The sequence below is a fragment of the Eurosta solidaginis genome, chromosome 4, assembly GCF_040869045.1.
Source record: "Eurosta solidaginis isolate ZX-2024a chromosome 4, ASM4086904v1, whole genome shotgun sequence".
Classification (NCBI taxonomy): domain Eukaryota; kingdom Metazoa; phylum Arthropoda; class Insecta; order Diptera; family Tephritidae; genus Eurosta; species Eurosta solidaginis.
The window spans coordinates 17,856,425-17,879,462 of NC_090322.1; the positions used below are offsets into that span (position 1 = coordinate 17,856,425).

General features: G+C 40.3%; 1 protein-coding gene across 3 annotated transcripts in view; it reads right to left on the reverse strand.

Annotated features, from left to right (window-relative positions):
- LOC137249167 (zinc finger protein 665-like) overlaps window positions 1–23,038 on the reverse strand; it is a 129,266-nt gene that overhangs the window by 70,520 nt on the left and 35,708 nt on the right. For 2 of the 3 annotated variants that reach the window (XM_067780452.1, XM_067780453.1), the window contains exons 2-3: window positions 20,399–20,560; window positions 13,374–13,682 (exon numbers count right to left, since the gene is read on the reverse strand). In XM_067780452.1, the coding sequence (XP_067636553.1) occupies window positions 13,374–13,682; window positions 20,399–20,560 (471 nt within the window). The remainder of the gene's footprint in view (window positions 1–13,373; window positions 13,683–20,398; window positions 20,561–23,038) is intronic. The other variant, XM_067780454.1, reaches the window with a different exon arrangement.

Consider the following 23,038-nt stretch of genomic DNA (forward strand, 5'->3'; position numbering starts at 1 on the left):
TCTGAACTTGAAATGAAAATTCTGAACTTGAATTGTTATTTTCTGAATTTAAATTGGCACTTCTGAACTTGAATTGTAATTTTCTGAACTTGAATTGGAAAAATCTGAACTTGAATTGTAAATTTCTGAATTTAAATTGGAAAGTCTGAACTTGAATTGTAAGTTTCTGAACTTGAATTGCAATTTTCTGAACTTGAATTGTAAATTTCTGAACTTAAACTGGAAAAGGTGGAGAGCTTTCTTGTGTTTGTTTCCCAGTAAAATTGTAGTAACCTAAAAACTTATTGAAACACAAGGCTCGTTAAATTCTTGAGCAATAAATGTACTATAATTTGAATAAATGTAAAAACTAAAAACAAAACTGGAAAAAAATGTAAAAGATTTAAAACGGTCAATAATAAAATGTTGATAATGGTGGAATAACCAGGTGAAGTAAGCCGTCAGTTGTCTCGCTTTAAATTCTTCTTTGTTCTGTCATTCGGCTATCTGAAAACTTTTACCAATGTTGTCCCCGAAAAAGTGTTGTGTTTTGCATTCTTCAATATTAAAGTATGGTAGTTTTAGTACTTTTTTCACATAAACCAGGGCCCGTATTACGTGCTACGATCCGTGATCGAAACTCATTTTTTAAATCACAATACTCCTGAAATGGGGGATCGGATTAATCGCATATTTGAACTAGCGACAAATAGTACTCGTTAGATCCATTACGTATTATAATTTTTATAAAAAGCTTGACAGCGGCATAGTTATCGCTTGAGTGAAAATGGTTCTCAGTCACTGATCGTAACACGTAATATGGGCGCAGTTGGTGAATATCGATGGACCTTTACTGGATTTAATTACAGATGTTCATCATTTGGTGTATCTTTGGTGATGGCTTCCGTAAGTAGGGCCGTGCTAAACGTTCATATTGTTGATGTTTCCATTATATATGTGTTAAATTTTTCCCAAAACAAATTGAAACAGGTCTTTGTTAAAACAAACTATTTGTATTCTCGTTATATCCAACAAGGATTTTCGCTGTGCAGCGCTACTGAAGACTTTTGAAAAATGTTTTTGTTATTCCTGCATCAAGAATAGCAAAATGGCGATTCTTTGCGAGCTCTCAGTTTTACTAACCCAAAATTTTGGAAAAAAATAGTCGAATTTCAAATATTTTTAGTCGTTTTTCTATGACTTTTTATAGCTAAAACACGTTGCCAAAGTGGACGAGCTACAGCTTTTCATTCTGTTCTTGATACTCAATTTATTATTTTTCGTCGCCACGGTTGTGACATTGTCGCTACTATACACGCAGCTCACTGCTTCAAAGTACTTTATTGAGGTATAACATCAAGTTTCCATTTTCAAAATAATATTTGATGATTATATAACTGATTCATATATTTTAAACGTAAATATATTTTGAAATTAAATAATTTATCGAAATTAAATACTCCAAATTTATATATGGTGACTTTTTTATGATGAATTCCCTATATTCACTGCTCCTAGACCTTGCTTATGATGTTCTTACGAAGCCAATTTTGCGATATTTCTTTTACCGCAAAGGATTCTGCTCAAGATTTGTTATTATTATTATTATTTATTTATTATTACAAATTATAAATACATTTTAATAATAATAGGATTTCTAGTGTTTGGGGTGTCGGAATGCATGGGATTTCGATCAGCACGGGAACATGGTGGTCCCAACGGGCGAGTCTTGGAGTCATCTCATTGGGATGTTGGAAGGACGTGTTCTCAATCCTGCCCTACTCCAAGACGTATGATTACACAGTTGTATTATTTATGCTGTCGGAAAGCATTTGATTCCGGTCAACCCAAAAGCTAGCAGCTCAGCAGAATGAGCCACTCTTATCGGACAGTTGGAAAGGACGTGTTTCCAATCCTCCCTGTACCAGCTTTTATGTAAACATAATTAATTATAATATATCTTTGTTGCAGGAATATACGTGATTCACATGAACACTCCAACAGTTTGTCTGGGACGATATTTTCAGGATTGCGAGCGATATATGTATTTGACCTGATGCATAAGGTTCATCTGGGTCTATTTGGATTGCCATGTTCGCTCTGAAACTATTTTTCTGGCGGTAAGATTCTTTCAGTTGTTGCAAGAATATCTCGTTATATATCAGTCGTTGTCTTACATCACTTTGTACAACTCGTCCTTTCAGAAATTTGCTGACTGTCGATTTAGGATAATTTGAAGTAGCATTTGTTTTTTGTAACGTTGAAGTCTTTTTCTCAATTTTTGGCAAGATTTTTGCAGTTTTCGGTTTTTCTCGGTTCGGTTTTTCTCGGTGAGTTCATTGGCAGTTTTTTGCAACTTCATCTTGTTTTTCTTTGCTTTTTTTGGCCTGCTGTTTTTATACTCAGAGTGCTTGGCACACAGAGTATATTAACTTTGATTGGATAACGGTAGGTTGTACAGGTATAAAGGAATCGAGATAGATATAGACTTACATATATCAAAATCATCAGTATCGAAAAAAATTAACTTGAGCTATGTCCGTCCGTCCGCCTGTCCGTTAACACGATAACTTGAGTAAATATTGAGATATCTTCATCAAATTTGGTACACGAGCTTATCTGGACCCAGAATAGATTGGTATTGAAAATGAGCGAAATCGGTTGATAACCACGGCCACTTTTTATATATATAACATTTTGGAAAACACAAAAAACCTGATTATTTAGTAAATAATACACCTAGAATGTTGAAATTTGACGTCTAGATTGACATTGAGACTCTTGAAAAAAATTTGGAAAATTTTTTTAAATGGGCGTGGCACCGCCCACTTGTGATAAAATCATTTTTTCAAATATTATTAATCATAAATCAAAACTCGTTAAACCTATAGTAACAATAAGTGCCTTTACTATAAGGAATGCTTTGAATAAAAATTAACGAAATCCGTTAAGGACCACGCCCACTTTTATATAAAAGATTTTTAAAAGGGTCGTGGACGAATAAAATAAGCTATATCTTTGCAAAAAATAGCTTTATATCGTTGGTTTTTCATTTCTCACGTGTATTTATAACAATAAATAGGAAAAACTTCAAATTTTAAAAAATGGGCGTGGCACCGCCCCTTTTATGTCTAAGCAATTTTCTATGTTTCGGGAGCCATAACTCGAAGAAAAATTAACGGATCGTAATAAAATTTGGTACACAAATTTTCCCTATAGGAGGAAATATTTCTAGAAAAAATGGACGAGATCGGTTAAAGACCACGCCCACTTTTATATAAAAGATTTTTAAAAGGGTCGTAGACGAAAATAATAAGCTATATCTTAGCGAAAAAAAGCTTTGTGTCAATAGAATTTTACTTTCTAAATTGAATAACAACATTAAATTGGAAAATACTAAAGTTTTTGAAAGGGGCGGTGCCCCCTTTTATGACTACGCAATTTTCTGTTTCGGGAGCCATAACTCGAAGAAAAATTAACGGATCGTAATAAGTTGGTACACAAATTTTCCCTATAGCAGGAAATGTTTCTAGATAAAGCGGACGAGAGCAGTTAAAGACCACGCCCACTTGTATATAAAAGATTTTTAAAAGGGTAGTAGACGAAAATAATAAGCTATATCTTAGTGAAAAGAGCTTTGTATCAATAGAATTTTACTTTCTAAATTGAATTATAACATTAAATTGGAAAACATTAAATTTTTGAAAATGGGTGTGGACCCGCCCCTTTTATGACTAAGCAATTTTCTATGTTTCGGGAGCCATAACGCGAAGAAAAATTAACATATCGTAATGAAATTGTGTACACATATTTTCCTTATAGCAGAAAATATTTCTAGTAAAAATGGACGGGATCGGTTAAAGACCAGGGCAACTTAGATATAAACCAAGTTTAAAAAGGTCGTAGACTAGAATAATAACCTATTACTTAGCAAAAAATTGTTTTGAATCAATGATATTTCACTTATCAAGTTTTACTGTAAGAGGAAATGGGGGGACATTTTTCTTTTAAACGGGCGGTGCAACGTGTTATGTAGAAAAGTAATTTATCTGAAATGAAATGTACAATTGAAGCGCACGCTGAGTATATAATGTTCGGTTACACCCGAACTTAGACACCTTTACTTGTTTGTTTTGATATAGTATCCAGACATTGTTTCTCAAAAGATTCCTCTTTGTTTGTTGTAATCGTGATTTTCGTTTACGTTCATTTTCCTCTGGATCCTCTTTTCTCGTTCCGTCAATTGACTCACAGTTTTTATTTTTCGTTTGTTTTTTTCTCTTTCCTTTTGAAGATATTCATCGTAGAGTTTTTGATTTTCTTTGATTTTTCGTCTCCTTTCTTGTTCTGCTACTCTTTTCTTCGCAAGACGTTCTTTTTGTTTCTTCTCGTTTTCATTTTTATTAGCATGATGAATCGACCGCTTTTGATTTTGTATATCTTTTTTACGTTTTTCGATGACCTTGATCGATTTTTGATGAGCCAGTAGCGTTTTACATACAAGTATTAGTGTTATGTATTATATAAACATTTGAAGAGTAATGGTAAGTATAGAAAAAATGTTTGCCCGAGACTTCGTTGATACGTGAAACAACTTTTAATTACATTATCGTGATCATTTTGCACAACAACCTTATAGTCCGGGAGCCAGCGACAGTTTAGGGTTAGTCATTTTACAAAAGCTGAAAATTTGTCCTAAGCTTTATTTGGTATCACTAGTAAGTGAATGGACCACCAGCTCGCACGGTTCCGGGGGGTGTAGCGTAAAATAACAATAAAAAAAAACTAATACCGCAAAAGCTGAAATTTTGTTAATATGTTTATTATGTTATAAATAAATGAAAAAACGTGTCCAGCCGAATTTAGAGTGGGGGATTATGCTCCAGCTTTTCACGTAAAGAAGTGAAAAATATGCGCTGAGTAAACTGATACTACAAAAGCTGAAATTTTGTAAACTAATAGTTAAATTAATAACTTAAACGAAAAAAACATCCAGCTTTAAATTTAGTGGGGGAAAAGTGTCCAGCTGATGCAGTGAAGGATGCTGCGCATTTCAGCTTTTGTAGTATCAGTTTACTCAGCGCATATTTTTCACTTCTTTACGTGAAAAGCTGGAGCATAATCCCCCACTCCAAATTCGGCTGGACACGTTTTTTCATTTATTTATAACATAATAAACATATTAACAAAATTTCAGCTTTTGCGGTATTAGTTTTTTTTTTTATTGTTATTTTACGTGTGTGGGAGGCTGCCGCAGCTACACCCCCCGGAAGTGCGCCAGCTGGTGGTCCATTCACTTACTAGCGATGCCAAGTAAAGCTTAGGACAAATTTTCAGCTTTTGTACTTTTGGTCACTAAAAAATGTCGCTGGCTCCCGGACTATTACATTTTATAACGTTCGAGAAACCTGCCATGGTTGTGACATTTTGACAATAAATTGCTCATTAAACAAAGCTAGTATGACTCGCAAGATTTTCCGTAAAATTTTAAGGTTATGTCAGAAAACTTTAAAGAAAAATGGTACAATCGAGGGTACTTAACTTAAAACTACAAAGATACAAGTGCCACGGTTGTGACACGATTTTTTGATACGTACCGTTTTTACAGTTCTTCAGTGTTTAAAAATGGATATTAGATATTTGAAGACTGCAAACATTAACATGGAAATATGCGTTGACACTTGCTGGTCAAAATGCACACTCACATGTCCACAACCAGTGTGCAATAAAGCAGTACCAACCTAACGATTTGAATAACATTTTTACTCCAAAACTCATGGACACTTTTCAAAATCATATTACAAAGCGAAAATAGAAATGTTATCATTAAAACAACATTTAATATTACAGATTAAGTCAAGTATTTAATATAAAGACAGTTTATTACTCGTGTAATTAAAGATTAAAAAAGTTACCACCTAAAATGTTATAAAAAATGTGGTTGAGGACATGCCACGGTTCTGACATTTGTAGGGTATTATGAACAATAACTTCATAAAACTGATGATAAGTCAATAAAATTCAACAGGAAACTTTAAGATAAACATAATTTTACCTCAATTACATAATCTAATTCATAGAAAATGCTTTAATATATTTCAAATTTCGAAAAGACACAAAACTGTAAGCTCGCGGAGAATCACCCAAAACTGTTGTATTACACCTTGGTTATGTAGAAACTTCGCTAAAACAATGGATTTCTAAATTTAAAAATCAGATCACTAAGATAAGAGAGATGTTACAGTTATGGATTGTAATTTAGAATATATGAATCAGGCTCAATCGGATGAGCATCTTCTGGTTCTAGGTAGAATATCTTATCCTATTATATCCCCTGACATATTTTAGTAAATAACAACTTGATAACATCGGTAATACATCGTGAATTGAACTGTCAAGAGCTTTTGGGGGATCTTCTGATAAAATTTGTATGATACTGTAACGAATTTACTGAAATTCCGCTTATTTGCAACCTTCTACTAGGGTTCGTATCGCTAAACTGTTGAATAAATAACTCCAATATTCAATAATGCAAAATGGTCTTTATTAATGTACTTCACAATAACTGTAATATTTTGCAACTGATAGCGTGCGTAAATCAAACTGATTGCTGCCTACTCAGCTTTCGCTCCTTTTATACTCTCTGCTGTCTCGTTCGCATACGCGTTTCTTCTGCTAGAATTTTCTACTTGGTTACCAGCTATACGCGTCGCGTATGGATCTGTAGTTTATAGCCTCTCACATAGCCATATGCGCGTGTATATGTGAGTAATGATGATTGCATACTTTTGTGAGTATCTCAGATATATGCATGTGTTTTTGCGTATCTCTCCGCTGCTTGTATGTACATATGTGTAGACATAATGATTGATTTGTTTATGGACATATAAGCGACTACTTAGTATCGGCTTAGAGATGATAGTATACCTTAGTGTTGCTAATATTCGTCACAATATATTAGAAGGGCATATGTTTTACTTCCGACTCTTAACGACAACTCAACAGAGCAGATGGAAATAACAATGGATTTTTAGAGATAGAAACACATTTAAAAGTATTACCATCACTTCCAAGTGTTACTGTAAAACTTTTCATCAAACCCAAAACCTATTTAAGTGCGCAAAGTTACTACAGTTCCATTAAATGACACCTCTCCCTTTTATATCTGGTTTTTCGAAGAAAGCATCAACCGCAGTTGAAGTTGAGGTCAGCTTACTATAGACCATTATTGAATTTTATTGCTCATCACAGTTTAAGTTTTTTTATTTTTATTCGATGCCAACAGTAATATAAGCTCGAATGGGTACTATGTATCCCCTTTTGCAATGGCGTTAGGTGATATGCTGAATAAACAGTTTCTCTATTGGCTTTCGTAGCAAGGTATTTATTTTTCTACTCCTATTTTTTCGATGTGGGTAAAAATGTTACCCTCTTCTGGCCGTTTAAAATATATCCCTACCGTTTCAGATAGCCTACATCTTCTGTCTTTTTTTATTTACTTCACCTGGTGATTCCACCATGAATGTTGATATATGTATAAAGAGATGCTCAGTCACGATTTGGTAATGTAGTGAATTTAAATTTCTTTATTTCCTTTTTATAAGTTCGTTTAATGGTTGACCGCGAATTTCAGTATAAAAGCGCGGAATCTTGCAATCTGTTTTTGAATAGCTAGTCTTGAAAGTTGGAACATACTTTGGAGCCCGATGATAACGCGACATGAGGAAAAGAAATTTCGCTTGGTGGCGCAGGAATCGTGATATTTTAAAAACTCCTCCGATTTTGAATATTTTGTGGTCAAGTTGTAAGTCAATTCCCGGTGAGCTCGGGACTTGAAATTTCGAACATAGTTTAAAATTGTATTAAACTTAAATACTTGAGATATATGAGCCGTTTATTTTGAAAGTGGCATAAGTCATTTCCAACTCATGGTCTTAAATGCATTGTTATTTTTGAACGAATGCATATATAGATGGTTCTACAATTATAAAATAATAATAAGAATTGCATCTTTTGGATATTGGACTCTAACAAACTGGAGGCGAGGAGAGATACCAACAAATTATCACTGAACCTAAACGATATGAAATGACTTATGCCACTTTCAAAATAAACGGCTCATATGTTTCAGGCAGTGATTGAACATGCTACCGGTACTCCGGAGTCTTTTTCTTTTTTGCTTATGCTCCGGCCCTGAACATAAACAGAGCAGCAGAGGCGTAGCATAAAAAGTAATAGCATTTCTTATACTCTGCCACGAGCTAAAAAAAATTATAAATCATTCAAGGTTCGAATCGAGCTCAAGGCCAGAACAATAATTTTTTTTCTAATGATAATTATTGTTATTTTTTAATTTTTCTAAATTTGAAAAATTGTATTTTGTTTTTGGAATAGTAAGTAGAAAATTTGCCAGTCAAACAAACCACCGCTGTATAGCTAAATGGTTAGCGCAGCATGCCTAAAGCGTACTGATGATGAAGGCTTAGCACCCTTCGAAATGGATCTATCTGCGCAGCTATGGCAGGTTGTCTGAAAAATTTTCTACTTACTATTCCAAAAACAAAATACAATTTTTCAAATTTAGAAAAATTAAAAAATAACAATAATTATCATTAGAAAAAAATTATTGTTCTGGCCTTGAGCTCGATTCGAACCTTGAATGATTTATCAATAGGCCGATAAAAACAAAAACAATTGTTAATAAACCATGAGCACTTGGGAATGTCAAATAAAGTAATTGACAATAAACAAAAATCCAGCATTATCAGTGATTTGCACCAGATGGCGCAACACTGAATAAATATAGTTGGTAAAAAGGAATAGAAGTAGCAAATTTGCCAGTCAAACAAACCACCGCTGTATAGCTAAATGGTTAGCGCAGCATGCCTAAAGCGTACTGATGATGAAGGCTTAGCACCCTTCGAAATGGATCTATCTGCGCGGCTATGGCAGGTTGTCTGAAAATTTTTCTACTTACTATTCCAAAAACAAAATACAATTTTTCAAATTTAGAAAAATTAAAAAATAACAATAATTATCATTAGAAAAAAATTATTGTTCTGGCCTTGAGCTCGATTCGAACCTTGAATGATTTATCAATAGGCCGATAAAAACAAAAACAAAATTATAAATCTTTCACACAAGTATTCATCTAAGAAAAAGCTTAACCGGAACATTGCCAGTAAAAATTTTAATTTTTGTGCGCTTGACTAAAAATTGATTTAACTATAACTTCGTAACCGTTATATCGCACAGCAAGTAGTTATCCAATATATATAAATATTTCGTATTAAAAATAATACATTATAAAATTCTGCACTCTATTTTTAACCGATATCTAATAATACGCCCGCAAAAAGCAGTCATATTTGAAACTGTTGACTACCACTACATTACGGTGTGACCCCAATTTGTTTCGTCCCTCCCACAAATTGTCATCCTCCCAGCAGCTCCTTGCAGCAGGACTGCTACATATTCTCTTACTCCGGGAAGGTATCGAACCCAATCCGGGTCCGTCTCCTGACCCCGGTCCTGAGAAATGGTTTTGCTGCATTTGCCAGAAAAGAATCTTTTTAGGACGGTCATACTCTGTTCAGTGTGTCTCGTGCAAGGGATGGTTGCAGGGCTTGATCCCAAAACCCGACGTCCACGTAACTTTTATAAATCTTTTGTGGCTCCTTGCTGCTCACGCCCAAGGGCGTACCGTAGTCTATGCCTAAGCGTATCCCCACTACCTTCCAGCAGCTTCGCTGCTCAGCAAGCCACAACAAGTACCCGCTGCTGCTCGCGCCCCACGGCGCCAACAACTCAAACAGCTGATACCACTCATAACTACTACCTTCGTAGTAGAGCTGGTAGCAATGCTGAGCATCAGCCCCTGCCCCCGTCTTCTTCTCCCCCCCTCTTTTCTGGCAGCAATCGTGAAGGTCAGGGAAACAGACTCTTAGTCCCTGCCTCCGTTTGCACCGTCTGCCAGCACAGAATATATAGCTTTGCGACATCCGCTCAATGCAGCTCCTGCCTTGGGTGGTGCCACTTTCCTAGATGTTCTGGTCTCCGCGACGGCAACCCCTCGACGGGTTTCATCGCGCCATCTTGCCAGGTCGCAAACCCAAATCATCCGGGTACCCCAATGCTTGCCCAAGGGCGCCCAGTCCCAAGGCCACAACAGCAATTGCGTCCTGGCCTTCCACAACCTAGGCGTAGTCACCCCTCACTTACCCCTAGAGTGGCGGCGTCACCCCTCATGCACTTCAGAATTCTGCAGTTCAACAGTAATGGACTAACTGGGAAGATTACGGAGATAGTCGATTTCATGAAGCGGCACAACATCCGCATTGCTGCGATTCAAGAGACTAAACTCACAGCAAGATCTGCATTGCAGACCTGCTCTGGTTATAATGTACACAGGAAAGACCGCGAGAGCGGAAATGGAGGCGGCCTCGCGTTTATTATACACCACTCTGTGCAATATCATATATTTGATCCTGGCATCGACCGCAGTGACAATGTCTTAGAACGTCAAGGCCTATCTGTCCGGTCAGGCGATGCAAATCTAGAAATCATCAACATCTACATCCCTCCTGTCACCTGTTGCCCCAGTGGATACCGCCCTAATATCGAGGCCTTACTCACTGGCAACAATCGCATTATCTTAGGCGATTTCAATGCCCATCACGACCTATGGCATTCAAACTTGCGGGCGGACAGTAGGGGTGAGATGTTGGCGGATCAAATAGACGAAACGACGTTCTGCACAATAAACGGAGACGCCCCCACACGTATGGTAGGAAGCTGTCATAGCTCGCCAGATATCTCAATCGTGAGCGCAGAACTCGTAAACTGCGTCAACTGGCAGCCGATGGTAACATTGGCATCCGACCACCTGCCCATACTTATTTCGTTCGAGCGTACCGCCGACTTCATCGTCACCGAAAAACGCACTTTCATAAACTTCAAAAAAGGAAAGTGGGAAGAATATAAATCTGCAACAGACAGCAGCTTTGCTGCCCTCCCTATCCCGACTGATGCCCGCCAAGGGGAACGTGCCTTCCGTAAGGTCATTGAATCCGCCTCGGCACATTTCATTCCCGCCGGGAGAATTCCCGAAATCCGGCCCACTTCCCGGCGGAGGCCGCGAGCTTAGCGAGGGAACGCGACCTTATAAGACAGCTTGATCCAGGCGACCCCCAAATAAGGGATATAAACCAACGCATCAGATTGCTTGTGGACGAACACAAGCGGGCGAAATGGGAAGAGCACCTAAGAGGTTTTAACCTCTCTACCGGTGTAGGTAAACTTAGGTCCACCGTAAAGTCCCTATCGAATCCGACTAAGCACAAAGACAAAGTTTCCATCGCCTTTGGCGATAAGGTGCTGTCGGATGCGAAAAAATGCGCGAGCGCTTTCTGCCGACAATATATAATGCATCCTACGGTCGACAAAGATAGACGGAGAGCCAATAGACACGCACATAAACACAAACTCAGCTCGTCACCAATTACCATCACCGCTAGAGAGGTTGAGGACGCCATTGGTCGCGCTAAACCATCCAAAGCAGTGGGCCCAGACAGCATAGCCATGCCGATGCTTAAAAACCTAGGGAAAGAGGGTTTCAAATATTTAGCGCATGTCTTCAACCTGTCTCTTTCCACCTTTGTCATACCCGAGAAATGGAAAATGCCCAAGGTGGTCCCGCTACTAAAGCCTGGGAAACCAGCTAACGTAGGTGAGTCATATCGTCCGATATCTCTCCTATCGCCAGTGGCAAATACGCTTGAAGCCATTTTGCTCCCTTATTTCCAAGCACATTTGCAGCTAGCCCCTCATCAGCATGGCTTCAGAAAACTCCATAGCACTACCTCCGCGCTAAATGTCATTAGCACCCAGATAAATTGCGGTTTGAATCAATATCCCCACCATAGAACAGTACTCGTAGCGTTAGACCTATCAAAAGCTTTTGATACGGTCAACCATGGCTCGTTACTGCAAGACCTGGAAGGGTCTTCCCCCATGTCTTAAAAGGTGGACCGCAAATTATCTGGGTGGTCGGCAGGCATCGGTGCAATTCAGAAACGAAACATCAAAACAAAGGAGAATTAAACAAGGGGTGCCACAGGGTGGTGTCCTATCCCCGCTTTTGTTTAATTTCTACATATCTAAGCTACCTTCACCACCGGAAGGAGTCACAGTCGTTTCCTACGCCGATGACTGCACAATAATGGCCACAGGCCCAGGCCCAAAGATCGATGATCTATGCAATAAAATAAACGGCTATCTCCCTGATCTCTCCAGTTTTTTCGCCTCGCGAAACCTGGCATTGTCACCGACTAAATCTTCCGCGACCTTATTTACAACATGGACGCCCCAAATGTCGACCATATTGAACATCCACGTCGATGGCACTACGCTACCGACTGTCCTACATCCCAAAATCTTGGGTGTGACGTTTGATCAGGATCTACATTTTGGTGCGCACGCAACCGCAATTGTTCCAAGAATTCAGAGCCGTAATAAAATCCTCAAATCCCTTGCTGGCAGTACCTGGGGAAAAGATAAAGAAACGCTCTTGACCACATACAAAGCAATTAGCCAGCCGATTACGTGCTACGCGTCACCCATATCGTCGCCAAGCCTAAAAACCACCCACTGGAAGAAACTACAGGCCTGCCAAAATACTGCTCTCAGAATCGCCACGGGCTGTCTTCTTATGTCCCCAGAACACCATCTGCATAATGAGGCGAGAATACTCCCCATCAGGGAGAGAAATGAGATGCTGACCAAACAGTTTCTGTTGAATACCCAGAAACCTGGGCATCCCAACAGACATCTGATTGACGAACCAGCACCGCCTAGGGGCCTAAGGAGTCATCTCCGTAAGCATTTTAAGGAAATACGGCACCTGAGAACCCAGCCGTATGAAGCGGAAAAACATAAGCAGGTCCTTGGTGAACTCCATAGACAGGCGTCGGACCTTTATGTCGGGAATTGCCCGGTGAATCCAGTACTTGAAGAAAAATATCCAGAACTCGCAGAAGAGGAACGCATACTCCCCAGGGAAACGCGTGTCACTCTTGCTCAACTTCGTTCTGGATACTGTAACAGGTTAAACTCTTACCTATCCAGAATCAACCCCGACATACAAAATGTATGCCCTGCTTGCAATGTGTCCCCACATGACACCAACCATCTCTTTAATTGTAATGTGGAACCAACGCCTCTAACACCCCTTTCCTTATGGTCCACCCCTGTTGAAACGGCAAGTTTCCTTGGACTCCCGTTAGAGGATATTGATGACAATTTGTGATCGGTCGCGGCTATTAGGTGGGTCGAGCATTGCTACAACAACAACAACAACACTACATTACGGTGATCAAATATTCTGTTTTTCTTACCCTCCAGGTTTTCCCTCCAATTGTTGCTGCTTTAACTTAGCCTCTTCTTCCTTTAAAGCTGTCATATTTCTTTCACGCGTTTCTGGATCTTCGTTTTTATGAGACGTTAAGTGTAATCGTAGCTCCGAAGCTAAAGGAAAAGCCAAGGGACAAAACTTGCATCTATGAACATTTACACCCAGATGTATACGTAAATGCCTATGTAATACATGTATTCGCCTAAAGCCAGTTTCGCAGTACTTGCACTTGTATGGCTTTTCACCGGTATGAGTGCGCATATGGGCGGATATATGTGCGGCGCGAGCAAAGCTATTTTAAAGACAGAATGAAAAGTTGTTATAAAAAACGGCGTTATGACGATGTTTTTAATACTACATTTACACTAGCTCCAAATACCTATAACCAGAATACCCAACACGAAATGCCTATTCCCTGTGTGAAATACATTCACATTCACACAGAAAATGGGAAACTTTGATTGAGGCGACTTAATATCCAAATGATTCATTGAGTTGCGGAGCGTAACCCTGTCAAGGGATTGCTAGCGCAATTTATAGCTTATCCAACCCAATTGTAAACCTCACTTACCCGTGCCGAATCGGCAGGCGAGGTTCTGGCCACCCCAAGTACTTCATGGAACTCGGGGATGGGCGCGGGATGGACTACAAAGTGCAATGTGGTCATATTAAATCGTTCCCGAGATGGTAGGGCTTGTATCTTAATGGTACTTGTCACCAGACCGTACCGGGTCTATATCCGGAAAGGACCATCAACATCGATTAAAATCCCAAAACCCTTCGGGAAATGTCGCTACAACAACATGATAGTGTGTAGTTTGTGCGCTCGGTAAAGAAGCGGTATGCCAACTCGGAAACAGCACTAATGTTGGGACGGAAGCGATACATGGAGTTTAGGAGAACTCTCTAACAATACCGGGCAGCATTAAGAATTATGCAGCGCTTGACTGCAGTGATAGACCCAACCGACCGCGTAAGCGAGCGTGGAAGAATGTCGAAGACAGTTCACTCACTAAGACTTTGCTATGAGCAATTCTCACTTTGCAGCCTGATTTTAAGAGACAGAAGAGGAAGGGTAAACAGGAACCACACCTCTAAATCTGCAAAGCAGAGTGAAGAGGGAAGTCTAAGTACTGCAATACCACGTACCTCAAAAGCTATAATGCATAAATGCAGGGAAAGAGTGACATTAAAAGTAAAGACGAAAAAACTAGTAAGCTAACGGGTGGTGCAGCTTACTGCGTGATACTAAAGGGATCCAACGCTGAGACAACTATTTTCACAGAGAAGATGAATGGAGGTGGTGAATACAGCACTGATCCCCACTATACCATAGGTCCATGTTTGAGTATCAAGTGTAGTGAAGTCGGAGGATACGCTAAATATTGTAACGATTTTACTGCAAATCCTCTTATTTGCAACCTTCCGCTAAGTTCCAATCACTAAACTGTTGAATAAATAACTCCAATATTGAATAATGCAATAATGGTCTTTATTAGACTACTTGAAAATAACACTTATAATTCGCAATTGATAGCTTGCTTAAACGAAACTGATTTTCAAAATAATACTGCTATTTCTCGCTAGATAGCGTCTTAAATCCAACTGATTCTCGCGCCTCTACTGTTGGTGCTTTTATACTCTGTGATTTCCTCGTTGTATCTTCTAGGCGCTTCCAGAATTTACTTAATTACTGCCACATAATTATAACTACAGATACACGTGTATAGCTTCTCATATGCGCGTGTATTTGTGAGCGACACTTCCACAATTACAATTGCATACTTTTGGGAGCATCTCACATAGGATATCTGCATGTGTTTGTGCGTCTCTTATCCGCTGCGTGTACGTATGTACATATGTGTAGGCATAATGATTGATCTATTGATGTGCATACAAGGCACTGCTTAGCATCGGCTTAGAGATGAGAGTATGCCTTAGTGTTGCTAATATTCGTCGCACTGCCCTCCACCAAAGTCTGATCGTCCCGATCAGACAAATTTCTCGATCTAAAACGCCGCTAGCATCTCCAAATGTACCACTCTTCTACTTCCTGGTTTCCCAATGGTTTGTATGCGGTATATGCTATCACTGATCTTCTTCACAACTTTGTACGGGCCTTCCCAACTGCACCGAAATTTGGATGGAACACCTTCCCGCCGGTGAGGGTTGTATAGCAGTACCATATCTCCCTTCCGAACTATTTTCCTTGTCATACCTGTGTTTCATCTTACTACTCATTACCCTGGGCCGTGCCTTCACACTCTGTTGTTTGGCCAATGAACTACTTCGTACAGCTTGCGCTTGACGGATTGGCTTCGCATAATCAGTATCGTTCCCACGTTTGACAACAGTAGTGCGCCCCGGCTTGAAACTACCCTCGCATTCTTTCTGGAAAATTCTTTTCTTCGTTTTGGTGCGTCCGTTCGGGTTTGTCAATGCCAGTGTTTCTCTCGCAGGTGTCTTTGATTTTGTTTTGTTGGTTCCATCAACTTTTACCTTTGATTTTCGTGGTCTTTGTCCGACTCTTCTCCACCAGTACTCGATTACTGCTGAACCCCTTTTCCAAACTGAAGCTAAGTGGCACATCCTGGTTCTTATAGCTCATAATCTTTCTCCACATATCGACCCTAATGTCATGGTCAACTAAAAAGTCCACTCCCAATATGACTTCATCAACAATCTCCACCACAATGAATTTGTGTAGAACCATGACCTTTCCAATTAATACCTCACATACCACTTCTCCTTGGACTTGGTTATACTCGCCAGTGACCGTACGCAAACTTGCTCCAGGTAACGGTTTTACTCTCCTGTTGACCAAGTCAGATCGAATTAAGGAATGAGATGCACCCGTATCTACAATCAGTACACGTTCTTTGCCATCGACATTCCCTCTGACGGTAAGACTGCTTGATTTCCTTCCAATTTGCGACACAGATATCACAGGACATTCAATAGCTGGAGATCTCTACATCTTACTCGCTCTTGCTCATCCCCTCCAGCTTTGTTATTAAAACCAATCATGCTGTTGCAACCACTAGGATCAAGATCGCAATGACGTGCAATGTGACCGGGCTTCCCGCATTTGAAGCATTTGATAACTCTCTCACTCCGCTTTTGCGATCCTTTCAGCGCCTCCAATATTGCGTCTACCCACTCTGGCCTTTCTACTTCCACATGGCGTGCTTTGAAAACTGGCTTACACAGAAGCGACGCTGTTTCCTGAATCAGAGCTTGTGAAACCGTTTCTGCGAATGGCGGCTTTGGGTTTGCGTATGTGGCTCGCTTTGTTTCGACGTCCCGTATGCCATTTATAAAGCTCTGAACCCTTCCAGTGTATTCCACGGGTGCGTCCGCATTCGCTAAATGTGCCAGCCTTTCAACATCCGACGCAAACTCTTGCAATGTTTCACCAGGCCTCTGGAAGCGGTTCAGTAACTCCATTTGGTATATCTGTCTCCCATGCTCAGTTCCGCATCGTCTCTCTAGAGCGCCCACCAATGCTTCATAAAAGTTCCGTTCGCCCTCTGAAATGGTTTGTAAAATCTCAGCTGCAGGCCCTTTCAACGCCATGAACAGTGCAGCAACTTTATCTTCAGCGTTCCAGTTGTTCACTGTTGCGGTCTTTTCAAATTGTAGCTTAAAGACCTGGAAAGGAACAGAACCGTTAAAGGATGGTGTTTTTACCTTTGGATTATTCGTTGAAGCTGCTGGGCGATTTAGTTGCAACGTCCTCTCAAAGCATCCACCTCGGCCTCGATTTTTTTCTCAAACTGTACAATTTTTGTATCTTGCGCCTCCAACTTCGAGGAAATACGTCCTTCTTGCTCTTCCAGTTGAGCAGAGATCGGCGATGATATCTGTGCTGAAATTTACGCCGACATTTCGGATATTCGTGCCTCTTGTGCTTCAATCTTCGCTGTTATACGGTTCTCCTGCGATTCCAACTGGGATGACATTTGCGACGACATTTCGGATATACGTGTCTCCTGTGCTTCCATCTTGGCAGTTATATGGTTCTCCTGCGATTCCAGTTGGGATGCTATACTTGTCTTATGGTTTTCCAGTTGAGATGACATTTGCGATGACATTTCAGAAATGCGAGCCTCCTGTGCTTCCATCTTGGATGTTATGCGTGACTCTTGCGATTCCAGTTGAGATGCCACTGTCGATGTTTGAGCAGATATTGCAGCCAAAATCATGTTCAAGTCTGTGCTCGTAACTGTCTGCGATGTTTCGTTTTGCTCTTCAATTTTTGTTGTTGTCTCGTCGCCATCAAGATGAAAGACATACTCTTCCACGCTAATTCCTTCTAATTCCATTGCCTGTCCTAGTCGTTCCTGAAGTTCTAGTTTAATGCCGGTTGTATTCAACACATGGCTCTCCAACTCCTTCTTCAGTTGCTGGATCTTCAATACTTAACTTTGCCATGTCCAAGTTGTATTCGAAATATCCAGAATTTATTCAACAATTTACTGCAAATCCTCTAATTTGCAACCTTCTGCTAAGTTCGAATCACTAAACTGTTGAATAAATAACTCCAATATTGAATAATGCAATAATGGTCTTCATTAGACTACTTGAAAATAACACTTATAATTCGCAATTGATAGCTTGCTTAAACGAAACTGATTTTCAAAATAATACTGCTATTGCTCGCTAGATAGCGTCTTAATCCAACTGATTCTCGCGCCTCTACTGTTGGTGCTTTTATACTCTGTGATTTCCTCGTTGCATCTTCTATGCGCTTCCAGAATTTACTTAGTTACTGCCATATAATTATAACCACAGATGCACGTGTATAGCTTCTCATATGCGCGTGTATATGTGAGCAACACTTCCACAATTACAATTGCATACTTTTGGGAGCATCTCAGATAAGATATCTGCATGTGCTTGTGCGTCTCTTCTCCGCTGCGTGTACGTACATATGTGTAGGCATAATGATTGACCTATTGATGTGCATACAAGGCGCTGCTTAGCATCGGCTTAGAGATGAGAGTATCCCTTAGTGTTGCTAATATTCGTCACAATATGTTGCATCGTCAAAATCAGAATATACCAATACCTGAACGTGGCGACAAATGACGAGGGCGTAGACACAGCGGTGGACGTGTTGCAAGCGGACGATCAGCTCAAGGGTGCTGTCAGTCTTAAAAATAACCACAATATGCTGAAAGCTGGCTAGGTAGAAAGGGCCTCGTGAGCCTGGAGGTAGCGTCTGTTCACGCCGTCAGGCTGAACCATCATTAAAAAATACTCACTTCCTAGGCGACCCATACTAAAGCCCTATTTCTTAATAATCGAAGTTTTCATAAACGACCCGATCTAATGCAAGGATTCTGCTAAGCAGTTATTGTTTCTCTCAACAGAGTAATGTCAAACGGCACCATCAACCGTGGCTTTGGTTCACTTTCCACTTTCTTCACTTTCACTTTCCTATAATATAATTTCTAGCGCGTGGTCTTTTTATACGCTGTTAGGCCAAAAAATATAAGTTGTCGCTATGGTGTACCTTGTTTCTCAGGGTGCATTAGTGTTTTATAAGGAGTGCATGATAAAAACCTAAGCCTGCGACTAAAGAGTTGCTTTTTATACAGAATCTCATATACTTACATGCTGCTGGTAGCATAACTGTGTATGGCCACAATATTACTTTGGGTTGCCTTCTAGTGGCCATCGTATAGGGGTTGTGATAAGCGCAATACAAAGCTTTAAAGCTTCCGCTACCCAATTGTCAGCCTCACCTACGCGAGGGAAATCCTGTTACAAATATGAATGTATTATACACATATTTAGCAGGCGAGGCTCCGGCGACCCCAAGTTCCTCATGGAACAAGGGGGTGGTGACGGTATGGCCTAGAAGGTTTAATGTGGTCATATTATTCGTTCCAGAGATTTTTGGGCTAGTACCTTAATGTTGCTTTGTTACCGGTACTAACCGGATCTATATCCGGCAAAGAAACATGAACATCGATAACACTCCCCAAAACCTTCGGGAGTGTCTTTACCGTTAATACAACAACAACAACGACAAGAGACTATAGAATATACCCGCGATAGGTATGCCTGGCGAAAGGAGTGATATGGGTCGGTATGGCTCGCCTTAGCCGTTAGTAAAAGGGTAAAAGTCTAGAACAGGGGTCGACTGCTAATACTCGTTTCGGGAGAGGAGTCAAACGACGCGTATTGACCTCGACAACAATAATCTGAAGGCAGAAAAGAAATGAGATATTTGCAGTTAAAGTGACAATTTTCATGTGGTTTTTGTAATATTGTTGTACACAGGAAAAAATTGTGTGTACAAAGGGCACGGAAGGCCGCCAAAGAAGTATTCTGCACAAAAATACTATGAATCTCACCCCGCTTTTCGGAGGGACCCGGTTTTCGGTTTTTCGTTAATATATTTTGAACGACTCAACATTTTCCGTCTTCGGATTATTAATACTCAGGTCAAGATGCGTCTTTTGACACCTCTCCCGATATTTTTGGACGCGTATTAGCCGTCGATCCCTGTTCTAGGGTTTTATAGAAAAAAATCACTAATTGAAAACCTAGATCTGGCTCTGCACCGACCGTCTTTGCATGGTAGTTGAAGACCCAAACCACTGTGTCTGCTGTAAATAAAACTTGCAATATAACAAAGCATTGTAATGGAATAGAAACAAGCCTCGAAAACAAAAATTTGCGCAGATTTCGGGTTGGGTTGATGATTTTAGTGATTTTTTTTAGCTTGGAATTTTGAGTGTGGGATTTTGTTAGTCCCCATGTCAAACATTGGCGTCATTCGCATTTTCTTTAACCTTTCCCACTCAACTGCCAGGACTTAAATGCATCGCAAGAAAATGCAAATACGATAAAGAAATACATCGCATAGGTGGATCGTGCTTTCAGGCCAAATGCGATGAAATACTATCAAATCATGTCTGAATAGCGTCGCATTTCGAATTTTGAACCCAAACTGACGCATTTGGTCCAGTGTAAATGTTACATAAGAAAACTTACCGCTTTTCACAAATATGACATTTAAAAGGCTTTTCGCCGCTATGGCTTCGTTTATGTGACCATAAATTACTTCTTTTCTTAAAACATTTACCACAAATATCGCACTCGAGTTCGTTGCCTTGATGTTTAAGTTGTTTGCCATCTTCAAGATTTTCTTTGGATCTGAATAAATAAAAAACAGATAATCAAAGAAACGAAGTGGTTTTAAGATATAAGAATAGGTTAGATGCATATTATCATGATAGAGTTTATTAATTAAAATATAACATCCAATAACGTCAATGAACTTAAAGTCAATTCATAATTTAATTATTATATAATATATAATTTTCCTTTAGCCATTAGTTCATAAATTAATGTGCAAGATGAAATATCACCTGGTGTTGCAAAATACCTGTTGTTGTTGTAGCAGGGCTTCACCCCACCTAATAGCTGCGACCGATCACAAATTGTCATCAATATCCTCTAACAGGAGTGCAAGGAAACTTGCTGTTTCAAGGGGTGTTAAAGGCGTTGGTTCCACAATACAATTGGAGAGATGGTTGGTGTCATGTGGGGACACGTTACAAGCAAGACATACATATGTTTTGTCGGGGTTGATTCTGGATAAGTAAGAGTTTAACCTGTTACAGTATCCAAAACGAAGTTGAACTAGAGTGACTCGCGTTTCCCTGGGGAGTGTGCGTTCCTCTTCTGCAAGTTTTCGGTATTGCTCTTCGAGTACTGGATTACTGGGAAATTCCTGGCATAAAGGTCCGATGCCTGTTTGTGGAGTTCACTGAGGATCTGCTTCTGTTTTTTGGCTTCATACGGCTGTGTTCTCAGGTGCCGTATTTCCTCATAATGCTTACGGAGATGACTCCTTAAGCCCCTAGGCGGTGTTGGCTCATCAATCAGATGTCTGTTGGGATGCATGTTAGCATCTCATTTCTCTCCCTGATGGGGAGTATTCTCGCCTCATTATGTAGATGGTGTTCTGGGGACATAAGAAGACAACCCGTAGCGGTTCTGAGAGCAATATTTTGACAGACCTGTAGCTTCTAAATGAAAAACGGGTAATGCTTCAAAAGCAGCCCTGCCGCTATACAAAAGTGCTTAGCGGTAAAATCGCATAATGCAATGGCGTGATACATGCCAACCTAATAAAACCGCACTGCGTTTTTTTAGCGCACGCAAACAACCGGCGTTTTTTGCCCTAACCCAAATAAGCATGCGTTGCGACAATGTAAAGCATGTGTGCAAACGTCAAATCTAAATGTCACGCAGAACAAAAATTGGAAATCGAGTTAGGTTTTCACGCAGCAAATTCAATTTGGGTTGCTCTCACACAAGTTGTATGTGCATGACACATTTTTCACAGGAAATTACTTGCGTACGTTTATATTAGATGTCGGCATGATAGAGTCGAATAACGGAGGATTCAGCCAATCAGAATTCTCTCCGTCATTCGACTCTTTCACCCAGTAATGCCAAGTGCATACATGCATGGTTGCATGTGGGTGTGATGCCAGCTATTTTAGTTTTTAGTTGGCTGACATACATGACACTAAAAGCGTTTCTTTGTCTTTTCCCCAAGAACTGCCAGCAAGAGATTTGAGGATTTTATTACGGCTCTGGATTTTCGGTACAATTGCGGCTGCATGCTCACCAAAATGTAGATCCTCATCAAACGTCACACACAAGATTTTGGGGTGTAGGACAGTCGGTAGCGTAGTGCCATCGACGTGGATGTGACACTTGGGACGTCCATGTTGTAAATAAGGTCGCGGATGATTTAGTCGTTGATAATACCAGGTTTCGCGTGGCGAAAAAAGTGGAGAGATCAGGGAGGTAGCCTTCATGCTGTTGCAAAGCTCATGGATCTGTGGGCCTGGGCCTATTGCCATTATTGTGCAGTCATCGGCGAAGGAAACGATAGTAACTCCTTCTGGTGGCGAAGGTAGCTTTGATATGTAGAAGTTACATGAGGAGCTTGGGGTCGCCAGAGCCTCGTCTGTTAGTGAAACGGGATTCGCCGCTCGAAGGTGAGGTTGACAATTGGGTTGGAGAAGCTATATATTGCGCTACACAACCCCTTAGAGCTAATGCGCGGTGGTTGTGCTATGAAGTTTTCTAAAGCCGTGCTGATGAGAGGCTAGTTGCAAATTTGCTTTGAAATAGGTGAGCAATATGGCTTCAAGTGTCTTGGCTACTGGCGATAGGAGAGATATCGGGCGATATGACTCTCCTATGTTAGCTGGTTTCCCAGGCTTTAGTAGCGGCACCACCTTGGCCATTTTCTATTTTTCGGGAATGACAAAGGTGGAAAGAGACAGGTTGAAGACATGTGCTAAATATTTGAAACCCTCTTTCCCTAGGCTTTTAAGCATCGGCATGGCTATGCCGTCTGGGCCCACTGCTTTGGATGGTTTGGCATGACCGATGGCATCCTCAACCTTTTTGACTGTGATGGTAATTGGAGACGCGCTGACTTTGTCAGCCGTAAAATTCATTATATATTGTCGGAAAAAAGCTACGCTCAGCCGTAGACTGTGGGACGCCCTTGGGCGTGAACAGCAAGGAGCCACAAAAGATTTATAAAAGTTACGAGGACGTCGGGTCCTGGGAGCCATCCCAGAACAACCTGTCCGATGCAACCAT